This window comes from Pestalotiopsis fici (genome assembly GCF_000516985.1).
Source record: "Pestalotiopsis fici W106-1 unplaced genomic scaffold PFICI_Scf_5, whole genome shotgun sequence".
NCBI lineage: Eukaryota > Fungi > Ascomycota > Sordariomycetes > Amphisphaeriales > Sporocadaceae > Pestalotiopsis > Pestalotiopsis fici.
Window position 1 is genome coordinate 299,664 of NW_006917095.1, and position 21,684 is coordinate 321,347.

Consider the following 21,684-nt stretch of genomic DNA (forward strand, 5'->3'; position numbering starts at 1 on the left):
GTTCCGACCTCCCTTGCATCGCTTTTTTTGCGTAAGGTTCGCGATTAGCAAACAGTATGAAATCCTCTGGGGCCGTCATTGGATTGACTTTTGTTGGCGGTAGGCTTAAGCAGTTAACCATTACTTTGACAACTAAAAACCATCATTGCCCACCATTTAACAAGAGGTCTTTGCTTTGGTTGTCTCTTCGTACTTCTATATTTGCCCAATAACACTTGGACATCGACGTTGATAAAGTCAATGATAGATTAAGGGACTAACAGACCAAACTTTACGCCTTTGAGTTTTAAATAGCTCCAACTTGAATACACTTTGGCTAATAAGTGAATCAATAAATGCTACCTACGGGCCTTGAATTAAGTTGGCTATGCCACATCCAGTAAGCGCTGAGGCTGGGTTGGCCAATCTTCCAGCAATGCCTTGACACATGCTGCTGCTGTTGTAGCAGCATACTTCTGCCAATCCTTGTTCTTGTGGCTATCGGCATAATCGCAGACACCTTTGACAATGATTGTCGGCACTAGAAAACTCGTGGTCAGGGATTTTATCGTGGTCAGGTGTTTAATGATGGTTTGAAAATTAACTCACTGTCGTCCCAAACTCCGGCTCCTTCCATCTCAAACGCAATCACCTTCTCGCGGCGACCTATCTTATCTCGATCTTCACCTGACTTCATGACTATGTCGCCTGATGCATAAGCTCCAAAATGGACGGCTGGTTGGATACAATGAGATCCCACTGAGGCCTGTAGGGCAACCTGATGGCGCTTGCGACTGTTTGTTCTCTGCGCATCGCAACCAAGCAATGCGCAATGAGTCTCTCGTGCGGCAGCGCAGACTGAACGCGTGGAGGTGTCGCATTCTTCGCAATCTCCGTTATGATGCTTGTGAGGATATGTCGCTTCAAAGGAAACGTCACTGGAAATGCCTGGATAGGTGGCCCATTGACCATACTGAGACTTGGTGCGCAGTCTGTGCAAATGACCGTACATTCTGGTCGAGAGTCTGTCACTTCCGACCCGGGTCTTCAATTTTGATAAAAAAGCAGCGATACTGCGTAAAGGCTTCCTGGCATTGTCGAGATTGGTGTCTTTCCTTTTGAACCCTTCTGGAAATTGCCGGCCATAGTCGTATTGAACAAGTCTGTCACTGACTATCACGTCGCCTAGGAGGATCTCGGCACCCGTATAGGGGGAAGGTATACCGCCACAAATACCCGTAAGAAGAGTAAGCCGAATCTTTGGGAAGCTGTGTAGACAATTCATCCCAGAAGCTGCCGCGCTGCTCTTTCCCATGGCTGGCATATACAAAATGACCGCCCTGTGGCGACCTATCTGAACCACGCTGTAGATGTTCGAGTCGCCCGGTGCGTTGCCAAAATCGTGCACATCATATACGTGGTCGCAAAGAACTTCAACAGCATCAGCCTCCCATGATAGCGCACACATGATGGCAACATGAACTTCTTGCCGTCGCTGGTACTCTATGGGATGCATCATGCGAAAATGTCGCATAGACTGATCAGCTTCAGCCGGGCTGACTACATTTAAGATCATCTTCTCATCTTTTGGTTGTACGTTCAGAGGCATAATATCACTCTGCTTGAACATGACGGAAGAATGCGATGTGTTGCCTCCACAACATTGCGCGTCGTCCTTTCTGGTAAAATGTATGAGCATATATGGAATGGAAAATTGTTTGAGTGCGACTGACAATGGCTGCCTTGATCCCTTGATACTCTCGCCGCCATCGTCGGGATGTTGGGGCGACACTTTGGTGTCAATTTCGTATCCGACTCGCGCTGCTATCGGACTAAAAAAAGGCAGTGGTAGCCTTATGCGTCGTTGGCTTTGGGTAAGTCTAGATGTGTTCTCGGGGAGGCCTCTACTAATGCTAGCCTCGATGTGAGCGTGCATGCGTTCTTTGGACGCAATATCGATTTTCCTGTTGGTCGATATCATAATCTTGACGCAAGCAGTGCTTGTATTCGCCAGTCGGGAGAATATGTCGTCGAATTCTGCCATCCACAGCCCCGCAACCGTAGCAACGTTTTGCAACACGGAAGCATCAATTACAATAAAAAGAGATGCCAACTTTCGCATCATAAGTTCCAATATACAGAACCAATCTTTGTCTGTGGAAGCGGCGTGAAATTGTCGTAGGATCTCGGTGAACAGCGACATTGTCAAGTTAGCGGATACCGTTCTCAGAACCTGGCAAGCAATTTGCCGCAGAACTTCACCAGCACCAAGGTCCTTGAAGTGCTCTCTGATATCTGCATTATTTAGGATGCATGCCGTGGCGTATCCCTGGGAAAGAAGCTGATTCACAACTTCGCAGCTTAGATATCTGAGCGAGTTGGTAGACTGCGAGGAGCCACGGATCAGGATGATACTTGATTTCTCTCGACTTGCCCATGTCGAAAGAGCAGACTCAACCCTGCTATCGCAAGTAGATTCGAGTATGTCGTTGCCTTGCCGCCGGATAACGCACATTGCAAGTTCCTTTTGTAACATGATCTCGGGTTGAATGAATGACAAGGATGGAGAGCTAAAGGCTAGGATCTTCCAAAGAAATGATGAGAGATCTGCAGAGAATCGATGCTTTTCGGGCTCTACAGGTGGGCCATTGTCAACTAAAGTTCTGTCAGTTTTGAAGCGCACGCAGCTCAAGGAATCAATGCATATACTCGGAAAGTCGAGGACGACTTTGCGCAGTCTCTTCAGTCCGTCACCGTATCCATTGCCGTCTTCTGGTAATCTGATGACCACCTTCTCGGGCAAAGTAATGTTGGTGCTGTCTGTCTGTTCCGATAGGACGTGAAGCTGCCGATCAATTTCACAAATCACCAGGTGCAGGTCGTCTTCGCTCGTCATTTCCGTTTGGTGTGAGCTATAGATCCGCTGCATTCAAGTGAATCAAGCAGATTTCCCAGCCGGTGCAATTCCAGAAGATAGAATGGCGCATTAGAAATATACAATCTGTGATACGATATCCCGCGAGACCAAAAGTGGCAGCGCAGGTGTATGTTTCAATATGTCAGGATAGTGGACCCTGGTTGCAAGCTACTCGTCCTAAGAAGACAGCTTCACTGTTTCTCAAGAGGAAGGCTATGTATGTGCTAGGAAAGTATCGCAATGGGAAGCATTCGTTTTAGAGGAGGGGGCAATGCATGTGTGGCTCAGTCACTCGCATTAGGCAACGCTCGTGTATCGTACAGAGTACATAGTACCTCCTAGATTCTAACCTCCTGGGCCAGAGTGAATGATACATAGTCGGCGTCAATGGTAAGTATCTATAAATATTTACGCGTCTCAAGTGCCGATTTCGCCTCCAGCTGCTCTCAAAGCCCGCGCCAGTCCCCCAGAACCGCTGCGAGCTTACCAGCAAGTCGGCAATTTTCCCTCACCTCTTTTTGCACATCAGTTGGCAAGAATTCCAACTCTATCTTCTCTGGCTATGAACCAAAACAACGAATCGCCCATTGCATAACTAAAAGGTTGCACTCCATGGTGTTCAGACCGCAGAGCTTTTTTTTCCTTACTGTTTTCATGCAGCAATAGTTTTACTTCCCGGTAATAGTTTTCCATCCAGAGAGGAGCACCGCATCAAAGCGCATCGAAATCAAGTGTTTGCGAGGTCGACAGGCGCACCCAATCTGTCACTTTCTCAAGAAGTTCATACATGTAACTCCAAAATCAAGACATCGCTTGTAGCCCCAGACAATTCAAACTCTACCGAAAAATGTATCGTCGATGGGTCGCGGGGTCAGATGGGACACAGCGCCCGGGTGGCCCATCAGCATCATATCAAGCACCACAGACGGCTGGTACACAACCCAACAACACGAATATCTACAGTCAATCCGTGACCCAGAACACTCTAAAGAAAGGTCGTGAAAGACCGAAACGACGACTTATAACGCAGTTCAAGAGACGGGACATATTGAGCAGAGATGATCCCACATCTGGTGCGGCGGACATTTATGCTCACGAAGAGGTGCCCCTTGATCTTGGACTAAACAGCCAAGAAACCTCTCCTCGGGGAGTCCGCACAAAAGCCCTCCACCTTCCTAATCGAAGTCAGCAGATGAAGCGAGGCAGACCATACATGCTCCCCGCCGGCCTCTCATCAGAACAATCCAAGGGAGAGCAATCTCGAGGCTCTCCCAACCCAATGAATCTTATGCAGGGCGGCAACATGGAACCAAGCTTAGCTGGAAATCAGACTGCTTTCTTCAAGACCAAGAGTGGCATGGACTCGGGTATGGTCAATGGTGCCCGCATTGGCAGACGCTGGCAGCTACAACGAAGTTCCCACTCAAACTCACCCTTAATTCACCAAGTCAATCCACAAATAATGGCGACCAGACAATCGGAGGGAGGTCAGGCGGGCTCCAACCAGATGCAATGGCGGAGTCGCCCTCGGTCGGGCAGCATCCCGCCTCCATCGCCGGAGACCGGCAGCAGTGCTCCGACCTCACCACCCGACGTTCAGCAGGACCCGGCAGCGTTCGTGGGCGGCATACTCCCAAAAGATTCACGTGAACAAGGTATGCAGCGAACGAAGCCCCCCCCCCCTCCAATTATCCCATCAGCAACAGCAGGCACAGTTAAGTACGTTGCCGGAACGTTGCACAGAGCACGCAATATGAGACTAACAACTTTTGTGTAAAGTAGCTGCACGGAACCCTGTTGTTGCTGCTCAATGGGAAGATATGCAACTGCAGCAGTTGTTGGCAAAGCAGCAGGAGGTGAAGGCGATGATGATGGCGCAGCAGCAGGATATGCGCGGCAGTGGGGATTTGCCTGTTAGCGAAGACTTTTCAATATCTTCAATGGATGGGGAGTCAAGGAGACCCGTTGACGCTGCACCATCTATATTTGTTCCCAGGACCATTTCAAGGGACAACACTGCTGGAGAGGACGACCAGATGTCCCAATGCATGGCCATTCTTAGATTGAAACATGACAGAAGCTGGGGACCCGGCCGAGCCGCAATTCACAAAAATGGCTACAAGAAGTAGGCCCCGAAGAATAAAGTGGTCATAAGAGACACAAGACATGCCGGCGGTTTCAGCTTGAGTAGCACATATGAAAGAGAAGAAAATGGCGGAGATGCACCGCGACATTGAGCGCAAAGACAAAATCGTCTTGATTAGGACAAGGCCAAGTGGGAACGGTAGTGTGGGAAATGCAGTGGAAGAACAATATATTCCTTCGCCAAGGCATATCCAGAACATATTGCAGTTCAGCTCAGCGGCGAGATCGTATGCCTCCAAATCCGCTGTGACTTTCCTCTTGCAAGACTACTCAAATCATCGACAAATAAGAGCAATCTTGACGTAATGTACAAGTCAACGAACCATGACTAACCCATTTATCAGAGCATAGCAGTATCACAGAATGAAGCCGAACCAAATTGACGTGCGCCTCAACATTGCATCACGGCCAGGATAGCTCCAGGACAGTCTCCACCTTGGCTTTCCTGCCAAGCTTGTCCATTTCTTCTCTGAAGATTCCGGCAGTGTACAAGGCGTCCAGTACATTTCTCTTCATCGATTTTAACTCCTTCTCGAAAGCGTTGCTGGTACGATACGTGACTTCGAGAGGAGCACGCCAATCGAGTTGCGGGGCACTACTCGGTGCCAGGTACCCGCGTCGTTCCACACAGTCGTCGAGAACAAAGGTGATCTCTTGTACCGAGCTCCAGCACTCCAGCCAATACTTGGATTTCCGGCGTTGCACTTCCAAGCGCCTGCCAGGAAAGGTGCGGGAGGCCATAAAGACGTCGTTACGGAGACCGAGCCGAGTGATGCTGGCCCACGGAAATTGAGGACAGAATGAATCGCGTCTTGCATCAAAAAGATCCGGGTTCAAGAACTCCATGACCACCAAATCGGAACGCCAATCGATCAAAAGGGTTCGGAAACATTTCCTCGGGTCAACATAGCCTTCCTCGACACAGATGCATGAGTATTCCCCTAGATACAGTTGTATCGAATCTGTCAGGACCAATGTCGAGTGTCGCAAACATTCATGTCGTGCTTCTTCGCTCGCCATGTAGACAGCGAAACGTTGTCGCTGATGCTTGGCTACATGATTTCGACACTCGGTGCTCAAGAACAACATCACGTAATCTTGATCGAGTCTTGCTTCGTATTTACTGAGGTCCAGGCGCATTGGGCCAGTCGAAGCTGCATCTTGCCAGATGTTTTGACGAATCTCCAGGGGCAGAAACATGAATTGGGGGAATGTAGTGACAGAGGACATGACGAATGCCGTGTTTTTGGCTCCGGAGGACAGTTGTTGGGTGTTGACGAAGAATGATGCAGTAGGTTTAGATCTGAGCTGAAATCAATAATCGGTCTACTGGGATGGGTGCTGTGGAAATCTGTCTACTTACCAAAGCTTCTGGTTGCGGGTGTTGTTCCGATTTGTGACTGATAGTCATGAAAGATAAAAGGGAGTGATCGATTTGGTGTTTTCTTAGTTTTGAAAACAAGTAAAATGTTTGATTTTATAATGGGATGATTGTTGCCTGGTTTGGTTTATTATCTGCCCAATTCCGCTCCCACTTGGTTTTTGTTTGTCCTGCCTTGAGGTCAACGTATTAGATTCCTTGGCCAACAAGGAAATATGCCACTGAGGCTTGCTGCAGGTTTGAGGCTGCGACCTCTTACTGGCACGAACAAACGTTGGAAGTATTTGGACATTTCTTTCATAGATTCAAACGTTGCCTATAGTAATGAGCAGAATCTTGAAGCACCGAACGGCTGTTCATATGTATTTCAAACTATTGAGAGATTGACGCAACATCATTGTGACTTGTATATTCTCGATCTCTGAATGTATCAGTCGTCAATTATTGCCTGCCAACAAAACAAAGAAAAGCCAAAGAAAGCAGTATGGCCCAACTTCTATGCCACTTCAAGCCTAACTTCTATGCTATTTCAAGCCCAACTGTCTCGGCTTCCGAAAGCAGCGGATGGCTGCAGCCTCGTCATCGCTTCAAAGCCAAACGGGACCAAAAAGATTTTCTCATGAACATTCTATCAAGAGTGCCAATAGTACGAGGTATTCTTCGTGATGCTCTGAAAGAACCCTTGGTCAAGAGTATCGTCATCATGGCATCAGTCTTTTCCAACATTCCCCTTCCCTTCCGACCTAACACGAAACTTCAAACGCCACTGAAGATTTCTTCGAGATGAGAAGCCAACCTTTCGAGGCAGACAACGTGTTTCCTGGCTTTCGCCTATAGCTAATGACAGAACACTCAAAACCGTCGACATGTTCTCAGGGGATGAAGCGGATTCGGATAGGCATTCTTATAGGACAATACTTATAGCTTTTGAGTAGGGAGAAGCTATGAAAATGTGATGCTAGCCAGTGTATTTTGAGAATAGTGACTCCTGATTAAATCGGTCTTTTTTCGACGACTGTTCGAGAAATATATACTCTTTCAAACGGCTTATCCGTTTATACCTCCATACTCTACTGTAGTATAACACTTCTTCGCGCAGCGTGAATTTAGCATATTTTGTTTCATTCTATCTGCCGAAATTGGTTGCTCTCAGATGCTCACCTGATACGAGAAGCCGCTTGTTTTATTGATTCACACACATATTGATTGCGATATGTCTATTGTCAGTTATGGCAGCACTCCCTTTGTATATGTGAACTGGCTCCGTAAGAGCACGGAAAAGCTGAAAACGCTCTTCCAGTAGAGCCTGTGGTTTGTAACGTGCTAATCCATCTATAGGAAGGCCGGGAGAACTGGATCAACGTAACGTATATGCATTCGTACATGGTACTTGGGTATGCAGGCGACACATGTGAAAATGGGTAATTATAAAAACGAGCAATGATGTGGTTAGCAGTAGGAATTAAAGAATTCTGAACCGGTCATGGTTTTGATTTTCGTCTAAAGTGACCCATCTTTTACAGACAATAAACATTGTCACATTATCCCTTCAAAACAGTATCCGCAGTCGTCATTAGCAACTGTTTCGTTGCGCTCGTTCTCTGACTATCCCTTTTACCGAAGTCTCCCTTTTCCCTATCTGTATTATACACAAACGCCAGACGCCATCGCAATTTGATCAGTCCGAGGCAGATTGAAGAACCATTCCGTTAGGTCGGCATGCTCAGACGAAACAGATGGATAACCCCACCACCTTTATCCCTGTTGGGCAGGTTAGTGTTCATCACTATCCGAGTCGCCCATGCCCAGAAGTGTCTTGTCAACATCGTCGAGCTCTTCATCACCTCCGTCGTCTTCCTCGCCGGCAAGTCCAAGCAGTTCCTTATCCACATCGTCCAAGTCGTCAGCATCCTGCATATCGATGTCGCCATTGCCTTGTGAGCCTGAGCGCCCAGCATCACTTCTAAAGCTCTCCGAGGCGGCTTTCGAAGCCCGGCCATTTCCAAGAACAGGGGATTGACTGTATCGCAATGACTGAAGGCGTGGGTTCTTAACTGGACGCACGACGCGCGTATCCGAGTCTTGCTCCCATCGCTTCATACGACGGTTTGTACGACGCAGAGACGCAGAATAGGTGGCCAGCTCTTCTCCAAAGTCGTCAGTTTCGACAGCAAGTGGGACGAGGCCGCCCAAGCCCTTGCCCCGGAATTCGCTCGACTTGTCAAGGTAACGATAGTCTTCTTCGTCACTGTCGGCCAAGGGGTCATGCATTTGTTCCAGGCGACGCTTGGTTCGAACAATCACCCCCTCTTGCCGTCTGAGCTTGCGAGCCTTGTGATGCTCTCTCCGCAAGTCGCGGCTGAGGATGTACTCTACGCGCTGGTTACGGTTGCGCTCGACAGCGAGCTGATGTGCCGTCGGTGGACGGGGCTTCCGCGGCATGACACCATCAAAGCCTGGACCGGCAGGTGACGACGGATCAATCTGGGTCTTGTATGAGGTCCCATAGCGGCGTGGTATGCCAGCACTACTAGCTGCCATGCGGCTTAGAGCTCTTGGGGGCGGTGTGGACCTAGCACTATCGATGTCGGACTCGTGCTTGGACGGCCGAATGCGAGGCAGAATGGTAGCCGAAGGGCTATCGTCGTTCATCAGCTTGCCCCTCTGGTTGCGGTTCTTGCTTTGGTGCTCCTGGAGATAGGCCTGGTCTGCGGCAATGATCTTGGCTCGGTGTGCTTGCTTCTCATGTCCGAATTCGATTTCCAGTGGGGGATCGTTATTCTCCAACGCTTCCTCGGCTTCAGTCATTTCCTTGAGTCTCGGTATTCCCTGATTGGCAAGTCCATTGCCATAATCGACACCAGCCCCAAAGGGGTTTTCCTCGCAGCCTTCCTCAGTGAAGTCGGACTCGAGGTATTGCCAAACCACCCACAAGAAGGCATTGGCTCTCGAGGCACTGCTGAAGTGTGTTCTCATGATAAGATCGTGAAACTCGCTGCCCTTGGGAAAGTGGAGCTCGGCAATCTGTGCTGCCTGCTGGCAGATGAGGAAGATGATGTTGACGGGGTTAGTTCTCGGGACAGGAAGATCCTTGAAGTTGTTAAGGTCGCGAGGCTCCGATCTGTCTTCAGCCGCACCCTTTAATATAGACTTGAGCCGCGGAGCATCTTGGAGCTGCTTGTAAGCCGACGCATCTTGGTAGGCTTGCAACGAAGGGATAGCGTGGTAGGTTCGGAGTTGTGCTCGCATCTCGGGGAAGACTGAAGTCAAATGGTCAGCTTGGTTCGACTTGGAAGTCTCGGGCGGGAGGGGAAAGAGTGCACGTACAGTTGAGAGTGGTGTTCATTCTGCCGACATTGACCAGTAGACAGACCATTGCCATGCTCTTGGCGGCTTCGCGGTCACTAAGCAGCTTGTCGCGAAGAACTTTGCTGGTCTTGCTACTTCTTGCCATTGTATCAATATACAAGTCGGCAAAAGTCTGCTTCTCCTTGCTCTGTAAGTCGTAGCTGTTGACGAAGACCTTCTTTTCGTTGTCAAAGATGGCCCTCAGAAAGTCGTACTGTATGTCCTTTCGCCAGAGAGGCTCGCCATCTTCCTTCTTGAGGTGTCGAATTTTACCAATGGTTGGGAATCCACCGCCGGCGTTTGCACCTTGAGACCTCCGTGAAGGCTTCTGTTTGGGCGAGGCCCGCGCAGTGCTCTCGTTGGCAAAGCTCATCTCTCCAACGTCGTCGCTATCGTAATTGTGTGATGGCTTTCGTTCGTCGGGGCTAGGCGGGCGCGATGAAGCCTGATCGCCATTCTCATCGGCTGAGGCCATGTTGGCGGATGCGGCTGTGGCAGCTCGGATGGGATCCAGTCGCAATTATATGTAGGTAACAAACAAAGAAGAGATATGCGCTTGCGCTAATTGGTGGCTGAAATAATGAGAGTTTGTTGGGTTTTGGGGGGGTGATGATAAGGTGTGTCGGGGGGAAATGGTTCGATGACTGAGGAACGTTTCCTCGAATGCGAGAGGATGACCGAAATCGCCAGTTTTCCGGGCAGCCACACCCGGGATGCAGCTGAGAAGTGACGATCACGATGATGGTGTTTATGCCCACGGAGTCAGTGAGTAATAGGCGCGCAAAGCTGCAGCCTTGGGGAAGAAAGTTTCAAAGGTGAATGTTGTGATAAAAAGGAAAGAAAGAAAACGGGCCTTTGCTCACTCGCAGGTGATGCAATTCAGAGGTTGGATTCCACCAAATCTGTCCATCGCAGCTTAGCCTCAATGCCAAACCTGCCGCAGAGCTCCCAGGCGCAGTCGCGTCAAATCTCCAACTGCTAATTAAGCAAGGCCTGGGCGTTGCAGCGAGCAGCAGCAGCGCAAGTCCCGGTCCAGTCGCTAGCCCAGTGCAAACGCGACCAGGACCGTGACTCGTCTTTTTTGATTGGGCAAATGGGGTACCTGGTACTTTGCCTAGCGCCCTCCTTGAGGCACATATGCACCTAACTTGAAGGTAGTCTAGGTACCTCGACCTCGGAATCAACATTGAACCCCCCGTTCTCCAAATCTTGGATCCGTGCAGGGGTGAATGTTGTACGTAGGTATTATATAGGGATGTATGACGGACTTGTATTTCCAAAGCACGTACAAAGAAGTATTTGTAGCCTGAATCTACCAAATTGAAATAGGCAGGCACCAAACGGATAGCATGCGGTTGCCAGTACCTTATCTATCTATTTCCTTAGCAAAACTATGTACCCAGGCACTCAAGTAGGTGTAATATTTGGAATCGTTGTTTCATCAACGACATTTCAGAGTGGCAATGTGGTGATGCATAATAGTATCAAGTCATGATTATGACCCGAGTAGTATCAAAGCTATTATATCATCGTCTCTTATCACAATGGACACCATGAGGAAACTTTAACAATTGGAGGAGATAGCTTATGGACATTAGGGCATCTCGGCGCTGAATACTTACGTTAACTTCATTGCTAGATTTTGGAGCTAAGTTTCCAGTATCTTGGAGAAGGAGTACCTATTTGTAAAGGTCGTTACACGGCAAACTCAAAAAGTTAATATTGATTCATCGCATGTTGCCATTTTTTATATACAGATATCAATGTATAGACAAGAAAGACAATAAGTAATAAGAGGGGATCAGGTCTAATCTTGCAAAAGCACCGGCTTTGTTGGCACGGTCGAACCGGTTGAGGTGAGGGTGCCTCTCGTGAAAATGTGACATCGCGACATTATGAAAACCGCTCGCATGATTTGAAAAAAGACATCCAATCTCAAGCAACCTTAAAACTCCGCACCCATCATGACATATCCGACCAGAGCAACGCATCCTCGCTCGGCCTCTTTGTGCTTCCCGTGTTTAGAAGATTCCCCAGCCCTTCTGTTTGTCGCCAGCCTTCTTCTTAGGGGCGTTCCTGTCTTCCCGTTCACGGCCTTCCAACTGTCTCAGGCTCTGCATTTTCTCTAATACAAGCTCGAGAAGTTCCTTTCTCCGGATCACCTCGAGGTGTTTTCTAATCTTGGGGTCCTCCTTAGCAAATTTCTCAATGTCCTCTTCTGAGAGGTGTCGGCCGAGCCGTTGATCCAACTCGCGAGGGAAGTTGTAGTAGAACTCGGAAAGGAGTTCCACGTTGAGAAAGAGGACTGCTGTCGAGGCCAACTTGCTTGCCACGGCGTCAAGAAAAACCTCTGGACAGTGATACTTGTTCTTCATGTTGGCGCACTGCTTGGACTTGACAGCATACATGCGCATTTTGATGATCTCGGCCCGGTCGCGGAGGAATACTGCTTCTCGGCCTAGATTGATTTGTCAGTATGACGACATTAGACAAAATGAGAATACTTGTGGCACATACCTTTGGTGAGTAAAGCAGCACTGAAGCCTCCCGCGCCTGTTGAGCTCTCGCCCTCGACAATGACATCGCCCTTGCGAGCCTTGTCAACAAAGGACATGACCTCCTTCAACTTTCTGCGCCCGCCAACATTAGTTTCCAAACCTCTGAGTGCACCTTCGCAGGCCTCAAGTTCCTTCTTCAGAACGCCCTGAACGTGCTCTCGTCCATGTGCCCACTCGCGATCCTCCATATCAATCTCAAATTTGAACGGCTTAATACAGTTCTCCACTTGGTCGCTCGTGCTGTAGAATCTGTCGTTGAGAATACTCGAAGCAGCACCCGTGATGGCCTCTTGGGCAAAAGGATGGTTGACAAAGGTCGACTGGTTGACAAGTTTGTCAACATGGGATTGAATGGCCGAGGCCACTACGGTTGTAGCAAGACGGCCGACACCGAGTTTGGTAAGCGATGAAGTAGAGGCATCGAGTCGGCGATGCCAGTATGGAGAGTCCGGGTCCGCCTTGGGAAGATCAGCCAGGTTATCTGGTTCTACAACTGGCACCGAAAGATCATAGATGGGCTTATTCCAGTATCTGGCAGCCAAGAGATCGAGAACACGCTGGTCCAGCTCATTCTTCAGTAGCTCGTGCATCTGCGGGCGACCAAATTCGGTTGCGAACTGCTTGAAAGAATGCTTGAAGGCGTCCAAGCTCTCGGCGAGGTAGGATTCGGCCGAAAGCGGTCGGTCGTTGTACTGAACCTTGAACTCATATGTCGCTTCTTCTAGCTCTTGCTGGATAGCGTCGCTTGTGCTTTGCAGACTCGCGGACATGGTCTGCTCAAGCACATGCATAAGCTTCTTTCGCAGCGTCGTAGTTCCGACGCTTACATCCGAGTTGGGTCCAAACTCTAAGGGATGAGCCGAAAAGTATGCGTTCTCGTTTTTGGTAATGGCACTCGTCAGGTTTGCATTTCCCTTCTTGAAGAGGCCAGTAGTAGTCGGAACTCGTGACACAACACCAACATAGCCAAGGCGCAGCGGATACTGTTTGTCATTCAAGATTGACATGCCTCTGATGGGATCTACTAGGTCCATCTTCGTAACAACACCAATGGTGCGCTCTCCCCTAGGGTCAACTCTGCGACTAGCTCTGAGGGCCGTGGAATTCGCCAAATCCACATCAGCCGCTGAAATCGCGAGAATGACATTTGGTGGCTGGATATACTTGTCGCAGAGTTCTGAGATCTTCTGCTTCAACTCCAGAGGCTGATTCTGGCCAACGACCTGGATGTACCCGGGCAGATCAATCAGTGACAAATCGGGAACGTGAGGAGACGATATAGACAGGCGAATAGGGTCATCAGAGACGCACTCCGCGTCCGACACAGCTAGGTTGAGTTCCGTGAGAGTTCGTTGTATCGATGAGAAATCCGAAATCTTGCCAAGTCCCAAATCCGGAAACTCGCCGTACTCTGCGTTCGAACCGGGTGTGTTGATTAAGGTCAACTCGATGGGTCGTCGAGTCACCATGTTTGTTCCTTTAGGAAGAAATTCGTGACCAACTATAGATTCCAGCACCGAACTCTTGCCCGAAGACTGCGAGCCAATGACAACAATTGACGGTAGGTTCAAGGTACTGGCCTGCCCCACCTTGGATAGAATGTTGCGGATTTCGATCATCTTCTTGGTCAGGACCATCATTTGATCGTCCTTGGCAATCTCGTCGTCGCTCCTTGTATCGTCTTCCGGGGACTGTTCGTAGCCATAGGCTGCGGCACTGGCACCCGCGGTCACTGCGGCGCCTGTCCTGCTCTGCTTGGGCGGCTCCTCCCCGCCTGGACCACCCTCGCCGCCATTCTTGCCTGTTCCGACCTCTTCTTGTAGTCTCAATATTTTCTGCATCCACTCTGGTAATTCGGCCTGCTCTTTCGTGTTTTCCCAACCTTTCATTGTTTGGTCGGCGATTCCTTTGACGCCATCGAACATGGAGGTAGCCGTGCTTACGACGGTGTCTTTCCCTGTGCTGAAGACATCCCATGCGTAGTTGCCCGCTTGTGTCGCCTGGTATTGTACCCACGCCAAACCGGCAACGGTAATGCCGCCCATCATGGCGGGTATCCTTATAAGCTTGGCCGCCAGCTTGGGCAGGAAGCGCACAAAGGAGGCATTCCGCACCACGACGGCATTGTGGAAAGCGTTTCCTCCACGCCACATGCGTTGCCTCGTAGCTCGAACGGCGGCATCGGCTCGGAGAAGACCACCGGAGGGTAGATGGTGATACTGGCGGGCAGCCTGCGTCGCGGCCGGACGCGTCAATGGGAGACGCCCGGCCGCTGCTATAAGCCGTCCGCTCATGCCGGCGGTGATGGGCAGAGGCGATCGGGTAGAATCGAAGGAAGGACCATCAATAGGTCGGTACTGTCGTTTAGTTTTGGTGGTTTTTTGGTGATGAAGGAAGTATAAAAAGAAAGAATTTGACTGGAAACGGCTTAATTCATGCAAAGATGCACCCTCGTTGACTGACCGATGCCGACCAGCTTAAGGTGGCGTGGGGCAGGTCGAAATGAGTTCATGCGTTGCACGTGTGGCTCGTCTCGCCTGCCAAACCTGCATGGAACAGGCAACTGTGGCTGATATCCGCCCCTCGACCCCACAATGTCTTCCCTCTTCCGCCCAGACGAAACCTATGGAATATTCAGTTGAAAGAATTCTGTATTGTACTTTTTCTCGAAAAATTACTCTCTCAGTCTATCATTCTGGATTTATCATTCAAACTTCAAGATCTCGTTTCCAACTTGTTATGATTTACGAACACAAAGGCCCGGCGTAGAGTCCCCAACAGTCCACTAAATACAGACCAATCAGCAACGACTTTATAGCAATCCACCTTCAGCGGTCCAGTGTCATATTTCTGGATCCTCCCCCTGACGTTCGAACAACTGCTTCTTCCAAGCTTGCAACTCAATAAGAAAATACTCACCTTTGGCTTGGCGATTCCCCCACCCCTTTCCATGGCCCACTGAGAATTAAGAGCAGCATCGACACATAGTATGGGATTCCTTACGAGGTATGCAAGGCTTGTGCAATGAAAGCTGTACAATAAGCAATCTTGATTCTTGAATGTTAACTCCGTTCAAGGGTCTAGAATACCCCTGCAACATACCCGGAAGCATACACAGTACATATTATGTACTGTCCTTGACTCCTTGACATCGATGTGGTGCTACTAATCCCTACAGACAATAGACTTCAAAAAGAGTTTATCAGAAGCCCAAAGTATGATTCTTGAGAGCTATCAACTTTGCATAGACACATACTCAAGTGACTTTTCTAATCAATTGCCTCGGTTTATTCAATGACGTTTTCCCAATTCTTTACATTCGCAGATTTTGATAATTCTTTCCCATCACGTCTTTACCAGTTCTCGGTGTGATCGCCTGTTTGTAGGCATTTCATCCGTCCGTCGTTGTACTACTTTATGTAGAATCTCCAGGCCCATTTTGACTGAATAATGATACACGATAGCTCATTGGAACAGGCCAATCATGGCCAAACCCTGGCTGGATGGAAAGAGACGCCCCTCAACTCCTCGATACATATGCATGAGCATTGCTTATGCTCTCATGTGCTGAACTACAGACATCAAAGACCGATGCTCGCCCTTGTGCCATCCGTTAATATCCTGATCCGAGACAGCCGCCCAGGCACTTAGAGGGTCGGCCCAGATATCCCATCTTCCTAGCCTGCCCTCCTCATCCCAGCCGCTCAAGACGTATGAGAACTTCTCGTCCCAGCTCCTGCCCGTTTCGACGCTCTCGAACTTTCCTTTGCCCACCACGGCCACCCGGTTGGCGTTTGTATCCACCACGAAGCCGTCCTCGCCGGGGAAGCTGTCCTTGTCCAGGTGCATTTTCAGAGTCCGTGCAAGAAGCTCGAAATACTCAATTGTTGAATGGAAACCGACAAAGTCGCGTCCGAGAAAAGGGAGATGGACTGTGGCCCACGATGGGCCATGTTCTCTGATGGTGGGGTTCTTCCCATCCGCTTCTGGAATGAAGAACTCTTTTACCAAGGCCTCTGGTGGAGGTGGAGACAATAGAGCTTGGCAGAAGGCGTGAGCATGTCTGCGTAGGAGTGAATGTCGATCGTTGGTGCTAGCATTGGCGCTGTTCTTTTGTACAGTTTGGGAAATCATAGTGCAGTATTGTGTGACAGTAATCTTCTTGAGAGCTGCTGATACCAGAATCCTGTTATATGATTTGTGAAGTTGTGGCAATTTCAGGCGCTGGCGATGCAATAATGATAAAAAAGCCGTGGAAACGACTTCGTCGCTATGACATCATGTTGTTTCTATATTTGTTCAAAATACGGAGAAGTGTATGGTGGGTTCATATAAAAGTGAGTTGCATCAATTTGGCAACGTAATGAATTTCCAACCAGACTGGACGGTCGAACGTTAAGTGGCGAGATTGCCGGACGGCTCACTTGACCAAGTGCGAAACTTTGTGCATACACAAGGTAAACTGATTTAATTGCATTCGTCAAATGCCTAAGTAATTCATATTGGTTTGGTGTTCTCCATGAAAATAATATATGAGGATAATGTGAATTCTATTTCAAGTGCATATTGGGCCTATGAGTCACCAAAACTTCCAAAAGTCATGATAACCATCATCCTAGGTTGTATACTCGAACTTCCTCGAAGAGACCTAGGCAGTAGACTAGGTCCCCTAGGTAGATGCCCAAACGCAGAAAGCGGTGAGATGTCAAGTTTGCCCCACGCTCTGATTCTGCCACATCCCTCCAGTATGTCCCAAGAGCCTGGAGCAAGGCATGTCCCGCCTTTCGACGAACAGCAGGCCAATAATTCGGCGACGTTCCCCTCCGGATCTCAGCAAAAAATCAAATTCTACGGGAAGAGGCCACTTCTTGACTATCTTTTACGAATCTTTGTATAATTCCGTTTCCCGCGCCTCTGGCGCAAAGAGCTGCCCATCATGGTCAACATCACGGAAAAAATCAAGGAGTGAGAAACTGCCCCACCTTCCCTCGGTCTTTAGCCACAGCGCTCACACAGGTTCTTAGGATTGAGGAGGAGATGAGGAAGACGCAGAGTATGAACACATGATCAATGAATCGTTCAAGGGAACGTGCTTGACTGATAATTTCATCACTTGAATAGAAAACAAGGCCACAGGTATGATTGCATATTTTCTGACTTGGATGTTCTTGAAAAGCTAACTCTTGTCCCAGAATATCATCTTGGTCTTCTAAAAGGGTACGGGGTCACTATTTAATCAAAGCTCCATGGAAGAACAGCGGGAACTGATTAGCGAAACTATAGAAAGCTTGCACGGCTACGCGCACAACTTCTAGAGCCCGGTCCCGGATCCGGAGGTGGACCGGGTGCCGGATTTGATGTTAGCAAGAGCGGAGATGCCAGAATAGCATTGGTCGGCTTTCCGTCGGTGGGAAAGTCGACATTCCTGTCCAAGGTCACCAAGACGCGGTCCGAGGTGGCGTCTTACGCCTTCACAACCCTGACGGCGATTCCTGGGGTGCTCGAGTACGGCGGCGCCGAGATCCAGCTGCTCGATTTGCCGGGTATCATTGAGGGCGCCTCCGAGGGCAAGGGTCGTGGTCGACAGGTCATCTCGGCGGCCAAGACCAGCGACTTGATTCTCATGGTGCTCGACGCCACCAAGAAGGCCGAGCAGCGGGCGCTGCTCGAGGCCGAACTCGAGGCTGTCGGCATCCGGCTCAACCGCGAGCCACCCAACATCTATCTCAAGCCCAAGAAGGCCGGCGGCATGAAGATCAACTTCCAACAGCCGCCGAAGAACCTTGATGACAAGATGGTCTACAATATCCTGCGCGATTACAAGATGCTCAACTGCGAGGTTCTGATTCGTGACGATGAGGCTACCGTCGACGACCTGATTGATGTCATCATGAAGGACCACCGCAAGTATATCAAGTGCTTATATGTCTACAACAAGATCGACAGTGTGTCGCTCGACTTCCTAGACAGGCTGGCTCGGGAACCCCATACAGTTGTCATGAGTTGCGAGCTGGACCTCGGCATACAAGATGTCATTGATCGGTGCTGGAAAGAGCTACAATTGGTTCGCATCTACACCAAGCGGAAAGGCATCGATCCAGATTTCAGCGAAGCGCTGATCGTCAAGAAGGATGCTACTATTGAGGACGTCTGCGACCGTATTCACAGGACTCTGAAGGACACATACAAGTATGCCTTGGTATGGGGTGCATCCGCGAGGCACGTTCCGCAACGGGTCGGTCTCGGTCATACAGTAGCCGACGAGGATGTTGTGTATATTGTCAGCTCTTTCAAAGCATAGAGACGTAAATACAACTGGTCAGATATCTGAAGAGTCACCCTGCGAATTTGTGTGTAGATCATATGAATGTTCTTGATTATCGACTTCAGCTGCTCTTGTTTATCCTACAAGTGCAAAAAAAAAAGCATATCATTGGCTGTTCTCTGTTCTACAGCAGGCTTTCCGGCGTAGTTACGCCCCCTAAACGCCAATGTCGTATAATTACAAAGGAAATAGACTTTGCCCCATGAGCCTGGCGTCTCCAAGCAGGCAAAATATGTACACGTGTGATGATTTGGTTCGTAAAGCGGTCGTAAAGTGTGGAACAACAAGGAAAAATGATGCCGTTTTCAGTTTCAGCGCTCGTGTAGAGTGGTGGTACTGGTCGTGGCATTTATTGGCCAAGTGGCTGCGATGCGTTCCTGGCGCCGAAGACGTTCTCTCCGTCAAACTTCTTAGCCGATGCTAGAGCAAAGAGCGACTTGGGCTTGGCCCTGTTGAAAAGATGAGTTGTTAGCAATGATCTTGATGGGCGCTATATTTCAATGACTGTATGCGCAACTTACTTGCCGACCTGCTTGTTGCGGAGCGCATTGAGCTTTGCTGTGCAGGGGCTCATGATGCCATCCGACGGCGAGACGTACTTCTCTCCATCCCTGGAAAAATGAGTTTAGCTATGGCGCACGCAAAAGGAACAAACGGCTGGCTTACTTTTCCTGCTCCATCTTCTTCTGGAGGACTTGGCGGTGGTACTCCATGCTCTTAAGGTTGGCTTTGCCGTTGCCTGCCGAAGCGTCCATCTGCTGGAGGTTGTGCGTGTTGACGCTCTTTTCGGAGAGAACGTGGCCAGACATTGTCAATGTGATGATTGGAGAATACTGCTTGATTGAAAGCGACGATGAAAGTTGTTTGATCTGAAGGATGGAAGCTCTTTTTTATGTCCAGGGACAGTCTTGATAGTAGTAAGAAAAATTTTAGTGGTGCGAATCGCAAGAGATTGGATGGAATGGAGGGAAAGTGGATGAGGTTGGATGCGAGCACTTTTGGAAACGGCGCGGCTTTGGATCTTTTATCAACCGGTCCCAATGTTAGCGTTCCATGAGGTCAGATCAGTGGGACTCCGGCAGTCTCTTCAGCTTTCGTGCAGAAAAATGTTCCTTCCGTCGCTAAAGTGGAATGAGAATGTAAATAGTTGGTACGTTGGCATAGCAACGGCCCCACCCACTGGGGATTCCCCTGATCGCCGGAGACCCTTTTGACCCACCAGAGGTCTGCTCGGACATCGCTTTCATGTCGTCCGTCCAACGGCGGCGACATGATTTCCAAATGCAAACAAATCTCCTGGTTACATTTATGCAAGGCTGGTCGTGAGTCATACACAGAAATTGCATGTTGTCTTATCATGGATTATTACGGCCAGTTCAACATGGATGGTGCAATGGCAACATGTGAAATGGGCCAGTAACAGGTACCCGAGTTGAGAATCTGCGCCGTTGCTCACTAGTCTCTACAAGCCCACGTGGGGATGTGTGAAGCATTTTCTGTGTAAATAACATACAAATTTTTCATTCAACACTATAGTAGATTGCTTGTGACATGCTTACAAACGGGACTTGATGTGCGATCCAGGCTGGTACATCTGCACGCCATATTGCTTGAGCAATTGCTCCGTCTTCTGTTTCTGTCCAAGGATCTTTTCCGTCACTGCCTTGCCTCTCTTGTTCTCGTTGCGGCCCATTTGACTAAGATGAACCTCATCCGGACCATCAGCAAGACGTAGAGTCCTAATGTTCGCCCACATGCTTGCCAGGGGTGTATCTTGACTGACGCCAGCTCCACCGAATGCTTGAACGGCGCGGTCAATGACAGTCAGGGTTGTCTGTGGGACGAGGACCTTGGCCTCAGCGATCTCCTTGAGCGTCGCCTTGGGACCCAGGTCGTCCATCTTGACAGCGGCATTCAAGACAATTAGTCGGGCGGCATCAATTTCAATGCGCGACTTGGCAACCCATTCAAGGATGACACCGTGTTCCTTGAGCTGCTTCTTGAAAGGAGTCTTCTGGGGGTCGTTGATTCTCATCAGCATCCATTCCAGAGCACGCTCGGCAGCGCCGATGCTGCGCATGGCATGGTGAATACGTCCAGGTCCAAGACGTCCCTGGATGATTTCAAAGCCACGGCCCTCGCCCAGAACAATGTTCTTCACAGGTACTCGGACATCCTTGAAGGTAATGTGACCATGGCCGTGAGGTGCATCATCGTATCCGTAAACAGACAACATGCGGTGGATCGTGATGCCTTTTGTGTTTGCCGGTACCAGCACGACCGACTGTTGCTTGTAGACATCCTTGTTGCTAGAGTCGGTCTTGCCCATGACAATGTAGATCTTGCATCGCGGGTCGCCAGCTCCGCTGGACCACCATTTCTAAAGCAGAATCAGTGCCTGGGCCATCAGTGATAGAAACGAAAAGGTGCACTTACCGAGCCATTGAGGACATATTCATTGCCTTCCCTTCTGATGTTGAGTTGGATGTTGGTAGCGTCCGATGAGGCAATGTCTGGCTCTGTCATGAGGAAGGCAGATCGGATCTTGCCGTCCATCAAAGGCCGGAGCCATTCTGCCTTTTGTTCCTCATTGCCATACTTGGCCAATACCTCCATGTTACCCGTATCGGGGGCAGCGCAGTTGCAGGCTTCGGAGGCCACTCTGGACTTGCCAAGCCACTCTGCCATGAGACCGTACTCGAGGTTTGTAAACCCGGGAGACTCCTTATAGTGACCCTTGGGGAAGAACATATTCCAAAGCCCGAGCTTCTTTGCCTTCTCCTTCAGGTCGTCGACAATTGCTGGGTGGTGGTCCCATCGCTTCGCGCCCTCGCCGATCTGTGCCTCGAGGACGGGGTCGGATGGGATACATTCCTCCTCGACAAACTTTGCAACAATATCAAGCGTCTTCTTGGCCTTATCACTGACGCGGTCCGCGACCTGTAGACCGGTAAGCATAGGGGTTATCGAAAGCAATTGATCAGTTGCCGCTGGAACTTACAAGTGCGGGAATCTGGGCAGACATGTTGGC

The 21,684-nt window shown here is 49.5% G+C and overlaps 9 protein-coding genes across 9 annotated transcripts; 2 read left to right on the top strand and 7 right to left on the bottom strand.

Moving 5' to 3' along the window:
- Window positions 1-365: 365 nt before the first annotated feature.
- PFICI_07405 (uncharacterized protein) lies at window positions 366-2,875 on the bottom strand (the record flags this gene model as incomplete). The annotated part of the gene is made up of 4 exons (XM_007835986.1): window positions 366-520; window positions 589-1,658; window positions 1,713-2,634; window positions 2,689-2,875. 4 exons carry the CDS (start codon window positions 2,873-2,875, stop codon window positions 366-368), a joined length of 2,334 nt encoding a protein of 777 aa, XP_007834177.1.
- An 868-nt stretch (window positions 2,876-3,743) lies between these two features.
- PFICI_07406 (uncharacterized protein) lies at window positions 3,744-5,025 on the top strand (the record flags this gene model as incomplete). Its single annotated transcript, XM_007835987.1, has 2 exons — window positions 3,744-4,551; window positions 4,676-5,025. The coding sequence occupies 2 exons, from the start codon at window positions 3,744-3,746 to the stop codon at window positions 5,023-5,025; spliced, it is 1,158 nt and encodes a 385-aa protein (XP_007834178.1).
- A 418-nt stretch (window positions 5,026-5,443) lies between these two features.
- PFICI_07407 (uncharacterized protein) lies at window positions 5,444-6,271 on the bottom strand (the record flags this gene model as incomplete). The annotated part of the gene is made up of 1 exon (XM_007835988.1): window positions 5,444-6,271. One exon carries the CDS (start codon window positions 6,269-6,271, stop codon window positions 5,444-5,446), a length of 828 nt encoding a protein of 275 aa, XP_007834179.1.
- Window positions 6,272-8,195: 1,924 nt separating this feature from the next.
- On the bottom strand, window positions 8,196-10,245 carry PFICI_07408 (uncharacterized protein; the record flags this gene model as incomplete). Its single annotated transcript, XM_007835989.1, has 2 exons — window positions 8,196-9,682; window positions 9,750-10,245. 2 exons carry the CDS (start codon window positions 10,243-10,245, stop codon window positions 8,196-8,198), a joined length of 1,983 nt encoding a protein of 660 aa, XP_007834180.1.
- A 1,546-nt stretch (window positions 10,246-11,791) lies between these two features.
- PFICI_07409 (uncharacterized protein) lies at window positions 11,792-14,622 on the bottom strand (the record flags this gene model as incomplete). The annotated part of the gene is made up of 2 exons (XM_007835990.1): window positions 11,792-12,228; window positions 12,288-14,622. 2 exons carry the CDS (start codon window positions 14,620-14,622, stop codon window positions 11,792-11,794), a joined length of 2,772 nt encoding a protein of 923 aa, XP_007834181.1.
- Window positions 14,623-15,880: 1,258 nt separating this feature from the next.
- On the bottom strand, window positions 15,881-16,462 carry PFICI_07410 (uncharacterized protein; the record flags this gene model as incomplete). Its single annotated transcript, XM_007835991.1, has 1 exon — window positions 15,881-16,462. The coding sequence occupies one exon, from the start codon at window positions 16,460-16,462 to the stop codon at window positions 15,881-15,883; it is 582 nt and encodes a 193-aa protein (XP_007834182.1).
- A 903-nt stretch (window positions 16,463-17,365) lies between these two features.
- Window positions 17,366-18,629, top strand: PFICI_07411 (Ribosome-interacting GTPase 2; the record flags this gene model as incomplete). Its single annotated transcript, XM_007835992.1, has 4 exons — window positions 17,366-17,381; window positions 17,450-17,464; window positions 17,521-17,545; window positions 17,612-18,629. The coding sequence occupies 4 exons, from the start codon at window positions 17,366-17,368 to the stop codon at window positions 18,627-18,629; spliced, it is 1,074 nt and encodes a 357-aa protein (XP_007834183.1).
- A 373-nt stretch (window positions 18,630-19,002) lies between these two features.
- Window positions 19,003-19,462, bottom strand: PFICI_07412 (uncharacterized protein; the record flags this gene model as incomplete). The annotated part of the gene is made up of 3 exons (XM_007835993.1): window positions 19,003-19,102; window positions 19,175-19,264; window positions 19,320-19,462. The coding sequence occupies 3 exons, from the start codon at window positions 19,460-19,462 to the stop codon at window positions 19,003-19,005; spliced, it is 333 nt and encodes a 110-aa protein (XP_007834184.1).
- A 746-nt stretch (window positions 19,463-20,208) lies between these two features.
- On the bottom strand, window positions 20,209-21,678 carry PFICI_07413 (uncharacterized protein; the record flags this gene model as incomplete). Its single annotated transcript, XM_007835994.1, has 3 exons — window positions 20,209-21,033; window positions 21,090-21,593; window positions 21,655-21,678. The coding sequence occupies 3 exons, from the start codon at window positions 21,676-21,678 to the stop codon at window positions 20,209-20,211; spliced, it is 1,353 nt and encodes a 450-aa protein (XP_007834185.1).
- Window positions 21,679-21,684: the final 6 nt, after the last annotated feature.